A 12,591-nucleotide genomic window follows, 5' to 3' on the forward strand; every position below is an offset into this window, starting at 1 on the left:
AATGAACATTCTGTTATCTGGAAACAGCTCTGGTGGTCATTCCTGCAGTCAGCATGCCAATTGCACGGTCCCTCAACACTTGAGACTTCTGTGGCATTGTGTATTGTGACAAAACTGCACATTTTAGAGTGGCCTTTTATTGTCCCCAGCACAAGGTGCACCTGGGTAATGACCATGCTGTTTAATCAGCTTCTTGATATGCCACACCTGTCAGGTGGCAAAGGAGAAATGCTCACTAACAGGGATGTAAACAAATTTGTGTACAACATTTGAGAGAAATAATATTTTTGTGCGTATAGAACATTTCTGGGATCTTTTATTTCAGCTCATGAAACACGGAACCAACACTTTACATGTTACGTTTATATTTTTGTTCAGTGTATCTGCAATATTAAAGCTGATTTGCCTGGGGGACGTCTAGAGGACACGGCGTCAGCACAGGGTCAACACTGACGGCTATAGAGGCATTATCAAGATCTACAGATCATAGAGTGTTTATCTTATGTTTACATCAACACTGTTTACATTTGGTCATAATCAAGATGGGAAAGAGAGATCATAAGAATACCCACAACTTCACACAACACAACACACACACACACACACACGACACTGTTTTTGGAAAGGTAGGGACTCTATATTTTATTCCCTGTTCAAATGCGTTAATTCAGCACAGTAGCATGGGTCATAGCAGGGCAAAGCAGCACTCGCAGGGGGCATGAATCTCTTCTTTAGTCACAGCAGGGAGTATTTGATTCCAGATTACATGGGATATTCTGCTATTAAGAATTCTCTCAAAGTTCGGAAGCAAATACGATACTATCAAACACTCAAGAAGACAGTAGTCTAATAAGCATTCATCTACAATTCTTTTGGCTGAACACGTTAAATAAGGTCACGATGACATCCTTTTAAAGGGGCAATCTGGGATTCAACCCGCCACTTGTTTTGATAAACAGCTGAGTGATGGGGCTGGAGAAATGTTACCACTCTCAAATAATTCATAGACAAAGCTATGGATTTAAGTATGAATAGCTATGGATCAAGTAAGAAAATAAATCGGTCCGTGACTCACTCAACTCACTTCTGCAGGAAGCGTCTGACATAGTTTTAAAGACTAGACAACCAGACGGTTCTTTATTTAACAAGGGAAGTCACATTGGGATTGACATCTCTTTTCTAAATGTGGCTTTTTTTGTCAATCACTCATCAAGTCATTGTCTTGTGACTGTTTGAAAAGAGTCTCTGCCAGAAAATACATAACCTAGAGTTAAAACGTTCCATAGCTATCTTGTAGGCACTTTGGACTTGGAATTGCAGGAAATTAGCTTTAACGGTCGACTTTGGGCAGGAAAAACGGCCGAACTCCATCTCTTTCTCAATTTTCAAACAGAAATTGGGAGTGACATTGGTGGTTCATCAATGTGTCATTCTGGTCATTCTGGTCACGCAACCGACGTAGCTAGTTTGTTAGCTAAGCTAGCCACTTGTAGCTAGACAGTAACTCCTCCAGTATGTGTTGATGTTATTTCACAGGATTTGTTTTTGGGTGGAAGCTGTAGAAATTTGGTAAGAAATTACACTTCTGTAGCCAAATATCTTATTCATAACTTATTTTTTGTTTTTAAGCATTAAATGACCTGGTATGATGGTGCATTGATCAGTTATACAGGTTAAAGCCGTTATCTTTGCGTTTTTGCCCAAAGTCGACCTTTAAAGTAACGGTCCAGTGTTTCCAGATTTCTATGAAATATGACATATTATTAACTACAATATGAGTAAAATAGTTTTCTTTCCAACATTTTTTAATTAAGTATGTTCAAAAGCAGCTGTTCTGTGTAGGAATGGTGTGGGCGAACCCCAACAACAGAATGGTGTGGGCGTATATAGTGGTCATAAAAAATATGAATGTGAGTAGACCGCTGATTGGCCAGCTCATCCTTCTCAGGAGGATGACATCAACCTCTGAGGAAATAGCAAGCATTTTTTAAACGGTCTGTTTGAGATACAAGTTTGAGGTGGGTTTTTTAAGTTTTTTTTTTCTCCAATTTATGCTTCGGCCACAAACACGAGTATAAGATGAGTCAACAACATTATTTGGGTATGAGTTAAGAGAATATTAACTTTTAAAAAAGTGAGATTTTCACTGGACAGTTACTTTAAAACTGCAACATTGTCTCTCAGTCTCATGGCAAAATGTGTAGAGTAGAAGGAAATTAACTTTAAAACAACAAAATGTTGTCTAATCCTCATGACAAAATGTGGTGAATAGCATAAAACAGCAAAAACGATTCTTCGCCCCATGGCAAAATGTGTAGAATTGCAGAAAATTAGCTTTAAAACTGCAAAATGGTATCTCTGCCCCATGGCAAAATGCGTTGAAATGCAGAAAGTTAGCTGTTTTCCTTCCACTTATACTGTTTTTTCAAAATACCCCTCCATATACCCCTCATTAATTATAAATGTAAAAAAAAAAAAAACATTACTCTGAGATGCTCCCTTCGGCTCCTACAGCCCCTGAGCTCCATCCATATAGTTATTTATAGCATGAAGGGAACCTTGCCCTATTACATTTAACCCATTGGATGTGGTAAATGTAATGTAAGTTAGGCCTCTATCTCTGTGGTGAGGTCGGTGGCTGTGACAGATACAGAATGTAACCAGTTGATCTGCCTCTGTCTGGATGTTACTACTATCATTGCTGCTGCTGCTGTTGGCAAGAGCAGTGTTGCCAGTGTGTCACAGCCAAGGCACAATTGGCTGCTGAGGTTGACTGGGAATCAATTGCTAGATGGTATGTTGATTACAGCGTGTCTGACTCCATTCTGCTAGGGTGGAGGTAGTCTCGCATTGCAAGACATCACACCATATTCTCTAACATGGAAATCTTTAACAGCTGGGGTCGAGGCTAGGGTGGAGAACATGAATGACATCAGAGCTCAGGATAATGTACTAGCCTATATTTCCAATAGCCTGGTCCCAGATCTGTTAGTGATGTCTTGCAAATCAGATCTGGGACCAGGCTATATTTCCACAGCTCTTAAGAAACTGCTACCACATAATAGGCTATGCAGTAACCATTGTATTAGATTTGTCCACCAGCCGGCTCTTTCTCTAGCAATTAGTCTGGGAATGAGGTTTACAGTACACTATATATACAAAGGTATGTGGACACCCCTTCAAATTAGTGGATTCTGCTATTTCAGCAACACCTGTTGCTGACAGGTGTATAAAATCGAGCACACAGTCATGCAATCTCCATAGACAAACATTGGCAGTAGAAAGGCCTTACTGAAGAGCTCAGTGACTTTCAACATGGCACCGTCATAGGATGCCACCTTTCCAAAAAGTCAGTTCGTCAAATTTCTGCCCTGCTAGAGCTGCCCCGGTCAGCTGTAAGTGCTGTTATTTTGAAGTGGAAACGTCTAGGAGCAACAACGGCTCAGCCACGAAGTGGTAGGCCACACAATCTCACAGAATGGGAACGCTGAGTGCTGGAGCGCGTAAAAATCGCCTGTCCTCAGTTGCAACACTCACTACCGAGTTCCAAACAGCTTCTGGAAGCAACGTCAGCACAATAACTGTTCGTCGGGAGCTTCATGAAATGGGTTTCCATGGCCGAGCAGCCGCACACAAGCCTAAGATCACCATGCGCAATGCCAAGCGTCAGCTGGAGTGGTGTAAAGCTCTCCGCCATTGGACTCTGGAGCAGTGGAAACGCATTCTCTGGAGTGATGAATCACACTTCACCATCTGGCAGTCCGACGGACAAATCTGGGTAGTCCGACGGACAAACCAAGGGAACACAATCTGCCCGAATGCATAGTGCCAACTGTAAAGTTTGGTGTAGGAGGAACAATGGTCTGGGGCTGTTTTTCATGGTTCGGGCTAGGCCCCTTAGTTCTAGTGAAGGGAAATCTTAATGCTACAGCATACATTGACATTCTAGACCAGGGGTACTCAACTCTTACCCTACGAGGTCCAGAGCCTGCTGGTTTTCTGTTCTACCTGATAATTAATTGCACACACCTGGTGTCCCAGGTCTAAATCAGTCCCTGATTAGAGGGGAACAATGAAGAAATGCAGTGGAACTGGTTTCGAGGTCCAGAGTTGAGTTTGAGGGTTCTAGACGATTCTGTGCTTTTAACATTGTGGCAACAATCTGGGGAAGGCCCTTTCCTGTTTCAGCATGACGATGCCTCTGTGCACAAAGCGAGGTCCATACAGAAATGATTTGTCGAGATTGGTGTGGAAGAACTGGACTGGCCTGTACAGAGCCCTGACCTCAACCCCATCGAACACCTTTGGGATGAATTGGAACACCGACTGCGATCCAGGCCTAATCACCCAAAATCAGCGCCCAACCTCACTAATGCTCTTGTGGCTGAATGGAAGCAATTCCCTGCAGCAATGTTCCAACGTCTAGTGGAAAGCCTTCCTAGAAGAGTGGAGGCTGTTATAGAAGCAAAGGCGGGACCAACTCTATATTAATGCCCATGATTTTGGAATGAGATGTTCAACAAGCAGGTGTCCACATACTTTTGGTCATGTAGAGTATATATGAGGTGTAACTCATTAAGTCCTATGAGGACATTCATTATGCTTGGATTTAATTTTCAAATTACCATTACACCACAGCACAGTAGTGTCTGTGCCTCATATCTCACCAGCTGTTAAATAATCCAGAACCCTCACACCAGCTGTTGCAGTGTTCCACAGCGTAGTTATCACAGATGGCTTCATACTGATGGCGAATAAAGAGGGGTGATTGGTTCTCTGCTTGAGTGCCAGTGACACGTTTCCTGAATCCTACCCAGGCTTTGGGTTCCCCTCCACCCAATCCCTCCAATTCAGTTCCATTCCATCTTCCACATTTCCTACCAGAGCATGGTATTTTCATCCATCACAATTTTTCTACAATTTCCAAAATCCTACATTTTATTCCACATTTCACCACCTTTGAATAGGAGGGCGCTGACGCCTGAAGTTCAACCCAAATTGAAATCGACCCCAATTCCTCTGGTACTGGCTGACAGAGCAGAGCAGAGCTGCACCTCTCTGCCTTTTCATTCAACAAGGCTGCAGCTGTAGCGTTTAGCCAAATGTTACTCAGCAGTGTCCACTAGCATATTCAGTATTTCTATATTTATCCTACTCAATTCCAGTGAGAGAACACATGGAGTGTGTGTGTAGTTGACAAGACACTTAGACACGGCAAAGAGCAATATATTTTTCCTCCCCACTTATGTATTTGACTTGTATTTATTCCTAGCACAAAGTACAGTATTGTAAATAGTACCACTATTTGCTGAATTGCCACAAATAAAAAGGAAAAAAGGAATGTGACAACATACACACCAGCTATTAAATCATTAAACCAACAGTCATGTGGGAAATGTAATGTCGCCGATTGGCTGAGAGGGGACATCATCCAACTGCACTGTGTTGCCAGATTGTTATGACACTTTGCAGGTTAATCGGAGCCAAAATCCCCCTAAAATCTACTAACAGTAGCCCAAATGTAGATTTTGAAAACGACCCTATCTGGCAAGACTAACTGTAGGAGATGTCTCTTAGGCCAGAATGCTCACTAGGGGACACTGTAGGGTAATTTCTCAGTGTAAACAAAAGATGCCTGATGCACCAATATATAATAACTGTAGATTCTACAGAAAAATATTATATGCTGATACTCTGAGTGTGTTCTAATCTATGACTATGTTCTGTTTAGTGTTTCAGCAGGGAAGACCTCTGTGGCGGAGCCTGAGGATATCGTCAACAACAGAAGCAGGAAGTGCTGACTTCAACCTGGACACCAAAACAACCACAGCCATGTGCTCCATGAACAATCCAAACTGGGTGACCTTTGAGGATGAGGGGAGTACGTCTACGTCCCCTTCTTTTGCCTCAACCCCCTTGAAGATCCCAGAGAGTGGGACAAAGTTGGCCTCAACACCCCTGAAGTCACCAGGGGCAAAGATAGGGTCACCCCCTTCCTTTGCCTCTACACCCCTGAAGATACCCCCAGGTAGTGTGACAACGACAGGGTTAAAGACAATCCCCCGTCCCAATGGCCTAAAGCTGGTCCTCCCCCCAGTGGGAGATCCATCCTGGATCTTCAGCAGTTCCCCTCCAATGCACTTTAACCTCAACGGAAGTTCCTGTGTGCCCTGCAACACTCCTCTTTGCACTCCGGTGAGGGAGGTTCCTCCTACCGGCGCGTTACCTTTCCATTGCAGGCCCTGGGATCAGCACGATTTCTTCCGTAGTTTTTCCAGTTCATCCTCTGCCTCTGTGCCTTATTCTTCTTCTCCCCCTGGCCCAGACCAGGCCACCACTACCGGCACCACCACACATCCCCAGGGTGACGTCTCCGATGGCCCCAGTACCTTCCCCTCCTTCCAGGGGGACCCGGGACATTTCAACCCATTCTGGGAGGGGGCTGGTGGGCATAGCGTGGACTCTGGGAGCTCATCTTCTGACTCTGAGTCTGGAGGTTCTAGTCTGCCTCGCTTCTTCATCCGGACGAAAGACGGCAACGAGCCTCGTCGACCAGACCACCTCCAGAGCTCCTTCTCCTACATCTGCCACAAGCTGGAGGGCCTGCGGGCCGAGGAAGACAACGATGCAGAGGAAGGAGTAGTGATGGATAGAGGGGAGAGGAGAGGAGGAAGAGACAGGGAGGCAGTCAGGGAGGGACCATCGCCAGCCTTCGTCTCTCACGGTCTGTTCCGTAGCGAGAAGAGAGACGGTTGGTCTTTAATGCTGAGGATCCCAGAGAAGAAAAACCGAATGTCGTCCCGACAGTGGGGCCCCATCTACCTGCGTCTGCTGTCTGGAGGGGTGCTCCAGATGTACTATGAGAAAGGACTGGAGAAGCCCTTCAAAGAGTTCCAGCTGCAGCCTCACTGCAGGTTGTCAGATCTCAAGCTGGAGAGCAATGGAGAGCCTCGCAAGATCCAGACAGTGAAGGTGGAGCACGTGTCTTACACAGAGAAGAAGCGCTACCACCCCAAGGTAATAGGGGGGAGACACAATTGAGGTTTTTAAATCACGTTTAAAAACACACCTTTTTAGCTTGGCGTTTAATCAATGATATTATTGTTATAGATTTAATCATATTGTTTTACTGTGTGTTGAGATTTTAAATGCATAAAGTTTGATTTGAAGCTGGAGGTGTCCCACGAGGCAGAGGTGGAGCAGTTGCTGAAGTTTGGAACCACAGAACATGGCGACATGGAGGACCTCTTCGAAACTATGGAGGAGGAGCTTCTCAGGCTGGCCCCGCCCCCGTTGCAGAAACGACACTACGATGAACAGGAGATGACATTGCAGATCACAGACCACCTCTGGGTGCAGCTGGACAAGGTGCATTTACTTCTTCTTCCACTACCATACAACTACTGTAAGACAGCTGACGCAAGCACACACATTTTGTTCAGGAAATGTAACTTTGCTAGTGTAGTTCATTGGTATTTCAGCATTATTACAAGTTCTTAAAAGCAGTCGTTATTAAAAACAAATGTATTAATTGCTTAGTTACTTATTATATAAAACATTGATAGCCTAAATAATAAGGTTATACATTTCTATGAATGTCTTTTCCTAAATTCTTTCACATAGAAATGATTCCCTACCTATTTTGTATATATTGCATGCCCCTTGGGGATCCTTTTTTGCCACTCGACCTCTCATTTGCTAAAATCAGAAGATACATTTTTCAAGGACGGTGTGGTGATGGACCGGGCGGCCATGACGAGGATCCACTGCCTGGCGTTCCTCAACGGCCCAGGGGAGTGCTTCCTGGCTCTCAACGACTTGGGGCTTCTACGCTTCGATGCCAGCTACGGCTCTGGCTCCGAGGAGGTTTAGTATTAGTTTCTTAACATGCATATCAACACACAAACATAACATTTTAACACACATATACAGTGAGGGAAAAAAGTATTTGATCCCCTGCTGATTTTATACGTTTGCCCACTGACAATGACATGATCAGTCTATAATTTTAATGGTAGGTTTATTTGAACAGTGAGAGACAGAATAACAACAAACAAATCCAGAAAAACACATGTCAAAAATGTTAGAAATTGATTTGCATTTTAATGAGGGAAATAAGTATTTGACCCCTCTGCAAAACATGACTTAGTACTTGGTGGCAAAACCCTTGTTAGCAATCACAGAGGTCAGACGTTTCTTGTAGTTGGCCACCAGGTTTGCACACATCTCAGGAGGGATTTTCTCCCACTCCTCTTTGCAGATCTTCTCCAAGTCATTAAGGTTTCGAACCTTCAGCTCCCTCCACAGATTTTTTTATGGGATTAAGGTCTGGAGACTGGCTAGGCCACTCCAGGACCTTAATGTGCTTCTTCTTGAGCCACTCCTTTGTTGCCTTGGCCATGTGTTTTGGGTCATTGTCATGCTGGAACACTCATCCACGACCCATTTTCAATGCCCTGGCTGAGGGAAGGAGGTTCTCACCCAAGATTTGACGGTACATGGCCCCGTTCATCATCTCTTTGATGCAGTGAAGTTGTCCTGTCCCCTTAGCAGAAAGATGGTGTTCTTGGGGTCATAGGCAGCATTCTTCCTCCTCCAAACACGTCGAATTGAGTTGATGCCAAAGAGCTCGATTTTGGTCTCATCTGACCACAACACTTTCACCCAGCTCTCCTTTGAATCATTCAGATGTTCATTGGCAAACTTCAGACGGCCCTGTATATGTGCTTTCTTGAGCAGGGGGACCTTGCGGGCGCTGCAGGATTTCAGTCCTTCACAGCGTAGTGTGTTACCAATTGTTTTCTTGGTGACTATGGTCCCAGCTGCCTTGAGATCATTGACAAGATCCTCCCGTGTAGTTCTGGGCTGATTCCTCACCGTTCTCATGATCATTGCAACTCCACAAGGTGAGAACTTGCATGGAGCCCCAGGCCGAGGGAGATTGACAGTTATTTTGTGTTTCTTCCATTTGCGAATAATCGCACCAGCTGTTGTCACCTTCTCACCAAGCTGCTTGGCGATGGTCTTGTAGCCCATTCCAGCCTTGTGTAGGTCTACAATCTTGTCCCTGACATCCTTGGAGAGCTCTTTGGTCTTGGCCATGGTGGAGAGTTTGGAATCTGATTGATTGATTGATTGCTTCTGTGGACAGGTGTCTTTTATACAGTTAACAAGATGAGATTAGGAGCACTCCCTTTAATAATAATCTCAGCTCGTTACCTGTATAAAAGACACCTGGGAGCCAGAAATCTTTCTGATTGAGATGGGGGTCAAATACTTATTTCCCTCATTAAAATGCAAATCAATTTATAACATTTTTGACATGCATTTTTCTGGATTTTTTTGTTGTTATTCTGTCTCTCACTGTTCAAATAAACCTACCATTAAAATTATAGACTGATCATGTCTTTGTCAGTGGGCAAACGTACAAAATCAGCAGGGGATCAAATACTTTTTTCCCTCACTGTAAATGCCTAGCCATACAATTTTAAGCCACATATCAAAGCACCATTTTATCACAAATATTAACACGAAAACATACAATTTAATTTTCATATCAAAAGACAACACGATAAGTAAAATCATCCAGGATGACCCAAAAACTCAAGACAGGCCTCTTTCCATTGTGGTCTTCTAATTTCCATTGTGGTCTTTCAGGATGACCTCCTGGAGGGTTGGATGGAGATCAGCGACTGCCACTTCCACAAGTGCATCAACGACTTGGAGTTCCACAGGTCCCGGCTGCTCAAGTTCTCTCCTCCGGATGCCTGTAGAGTAGAGCTGATGCGCTACAAGACATTAGCCCTGGGATGTACCGAGCTACCCTTCTCCGTCAAAGCCGTGGTGACTGTCCAAGGGGCCTACGTGGAACTCCAAGCCTTTCTCAACATGTCAGCCGCCTTCCCGTCATTTACCGGAGTGCCGGAGACTCAGCCGCTCTGTGAAAATGTCCTGATCCGTGTGCCGGTACCGGGGGACTGGGTGAAGTTGTCGCGTACAGTGACGTTGCTACGACGTAAGTCACTGACGGCCAGGATGAACCGGAACGCGTGTCTGGGGTCAGTCAGCGCTTCAGAGTCACAGCCAGTCATGCAGGTTACCGTGGGGACGGTCAAGTATGAGAATGTGTACTCAGCCATCGTGTGGAGGATCGACAGACTGCCTGCTAAGAACATGGGTAAGGACTAAAAGGAAGAGCCTGGCTGTCTATTGATGATCGATTGATGATGGGGGTCTATTGATATTCATCTATTGATCTCTTTTCATATGGAATGCTGGCTCTATATGACAATATTGGCTTTATTTTACATGTTACATTTACAACTTACCGAAATGTTTCAAAATAGGCTATGTAAAATGTAACTTATGTTCCCTAATCAGTTTAGCTACAATACATAGTATTTATAGTATTATGGTTTGTTATACTATTGCTTGGTTAAATACTCAATTCCAATTGACTGATGTTACAGTGATTTGTTTGCATTGTGCCAGAGAGGATGGAAACATGCATCTTTCAGATTCTGATCATAGTGCTCCCCCAAGTGGTAGAGATTGCTAACTACACATTCTCCCTTTTATCTCACAGCAGTGGACCATCCCCATACCTTCTCCTGTAAGTTAGAGCTTGGTTCAGACCAGGAGATCCCCACTGACTGGTACCCGTTTGTCACAATGGAGTGTGACATGGTGGGGGCCGTGGTCACACAGACCAGAGTGAAGTCACTGGGCACAGAGAGTGACATTCAGCCTCAGAAACATGTTACCAGTAGGACTCACTATCATTGTCAGGTAAGGCCTGAGATATTATTATTATTATTAGTTAACAAGTTTAATATCTATAATGTTTAGTATTTAAATGCTGTTTAATATCTATAATGCTGTTGTAGACCTAATTTTGTTTGTTTCTATTCCAATCTATTTCCCAAGCAGAATCATGCTTTGTGATTAATAAGGGTACAGGGTATATTTTATACTGTAGTTATTACTGTGACACCAGCTGACCATGCCTAGGCTGGTCCTGTAGTGTAGTAAAATCTTCTATTGTTGTCATTCCATAGTGATTATTCCATACCTATTGAAACTGAACCGTATCGGTCTGTCCTTTTACAGGTAGAAATTGAGAAGAAGTGGATTGAGACAGAAGCACAGGGGCAATCAGGCTGCACAACACAGTAATGATTATGATGAAGGAAGTCTTAAAGGATCAAGTCTCACATTACCATACTCCCAAGTCTCGTTCGTCGTGAGGAAGCCTGGAATTTAGGCTATACGCAGAATGCCCATTTCCTTTTGCCAACCAAACTCATCCTCCCTGTTTCAATACAAGGACAAATGTTTAAAAGGGACATCATCTTTTATATTGTGTGTTCGTTGTGTATGTTTTATCACCTATAAGTCTGACATAATATTGTTTGGCCCTGTTGTACTCCTGTATGTATGGATATTAACACGTTGTATAGCCTGGGTGCCAGACATGACAATTTTGTAAGGGGTTGGCAAGAGAGCAGAAACAGACTGGCAGCCAGGCTAGTTCTAACCTGCATGGTAGAATAGAAGTAGGCTACAACAAACAAAAATATTATCATTGGAAGAACGAACAACCGAACACACAGCCCTACCATCACAATGCACTTTACATTTCTCTCAGAAGATTATTCATTGTGAAATGACAGGAGGTTGAAGAAGCTCTCTTTATAAAAGAGGAAATACCATGTATAATCTTGTAGACTTGCATTTAACACACTCACAGGACTGGTTTTCCCGACACAGATTAGGCACAGGAGGTTGCTGAGGGGAGATCGGCTCATAATAATGGGCGGAACGGAGCAAATGGAATGGCATTAAACATCTGGAAACCATGTGTTTGATGTATTTGATACCATTCCACCTATTCTGCTACAGCCATTACCACAAGCCCGTCCTCCCCAATTAAGGTGCCACCAACCTCCTGTGAGATTAGGCTAAATCTAGTCCTCTTTAGCTCAGTTGGCAGTTGCAATGCCAGGATAGTGGGTTTGATTCCCGGGACCACCCATACGTAAAATGTACTGTACGCATGCATGACTAAGTCGCTTTGGATAAAATCATCTGCTAAATGGCATATATTATTATTATTGTTATTATAATAATATAAAAAGCACTTTCAATGGAGATTCTCAATTGAGCTTGCTTTTCAGTCCACGACAAGGCTCAATTTGTGTTTGGGAAACCACCCAATGTTTACGCCTATTTCCAATAACTATCTGGAATGTATTTCCAATGAAGAAAATTAGGCTAATAGGCTAATAAAAAATAAATTAAAAAAAGGCTAATTATAAAAATGTCCTGTAATTTGTTGTCTAGCTAGCTGACCATGGCCCTTTTGCACAGCTAAGCATGTGCACTCATCTATTATCCTATAAGTCAATATCATTGACTTATGGTTATATGAAGTAGCCTACATACATTATGGTCCTGTGTATCTCCGATGGTAGAGCATTGCACTTGCAACGCCAGAGTTGTGGGTTTGGGGGGGGGGGACCAGCACGAAAATGTATGCACTCACTACTGTAAGTCATTCTGGATACGAGTGTCTGCTAAATGACTAAAATA

The 12,591-nt window shown here is 43.6% G+C and overlaps 1 protein-coding gene across 1 annotated transcript; it reads left to right on the forward strand.

Annotated features, from left to right (window-relative positions):
- Positions 1–5,718: 5,718 nt before the first annotated feature.
- On the forward strand, positions 5,719–11,854 carry LOC121547861 (stonin-1). Its single transcript, XM_041859291.2, has 6 exons — positions 5,719–7,017; positions 7,171–7,368; positions 7,726–7,866; positions 9,658–10,177; positions 10,586–10,788; positions 11,110–11,854. The coding sequence occupies exons 1-6, from the start codon at positions 5,719–5,721 to the stop codon at positions 11,173–11,175; spliced, it is 2,427 nt and encodes an 808-aa protein (XP_041715225.1). The 3' UTR covers positions 11,176–11,854.
- Positions 11,855–12,591: the final 737 nt, after the last annotated feature.

The sequence above is a fragment of the Coregonus clupeaformis genome, chromosome 31 (genome assembly GCF_020615455.1).
Source record: "Coregonus clupeaformis isolate EN_2021a chromosome 31, ASM2061545v1, whole genome shotgun sequence".
In the NCBI taxonomy this organism is placed as follows: domain Eukaryota; kingdom Metazoa; phylum Chordata; class Actinopteri; order Salmoniformes; family Salmonidae; genus Coregonus; species Coregonus clupeaformis.

What these genes read in the sequence shown, in the direction of transcription:
- LOC121547861 (XM_041859291.2), top strand. Translation starts at nt 5,719, where the DNA reads ATGTTCTGTTTAGTGTTTCAGCAGGGAAGACCTCTGTGGCGGAGCCTG. An exon ending in TCTGGGTGCAGCTGGACAAG is followed by an intron (nt 7,369 to 7,725) that starts GTGCATTTACTT and finishes ACATTTTTCAAG; the next exon opens with GACGGTGTGGTGATGGACCG. An exon ending in ACTGCCTGCTAAGAACATGG is followed by an intron (nt 10,178 to 10,585) that starts GTAAGGACTAAA and finishes TTTATCTCACAG; the next exon opens with CAGTGGACCATCCCCATACC.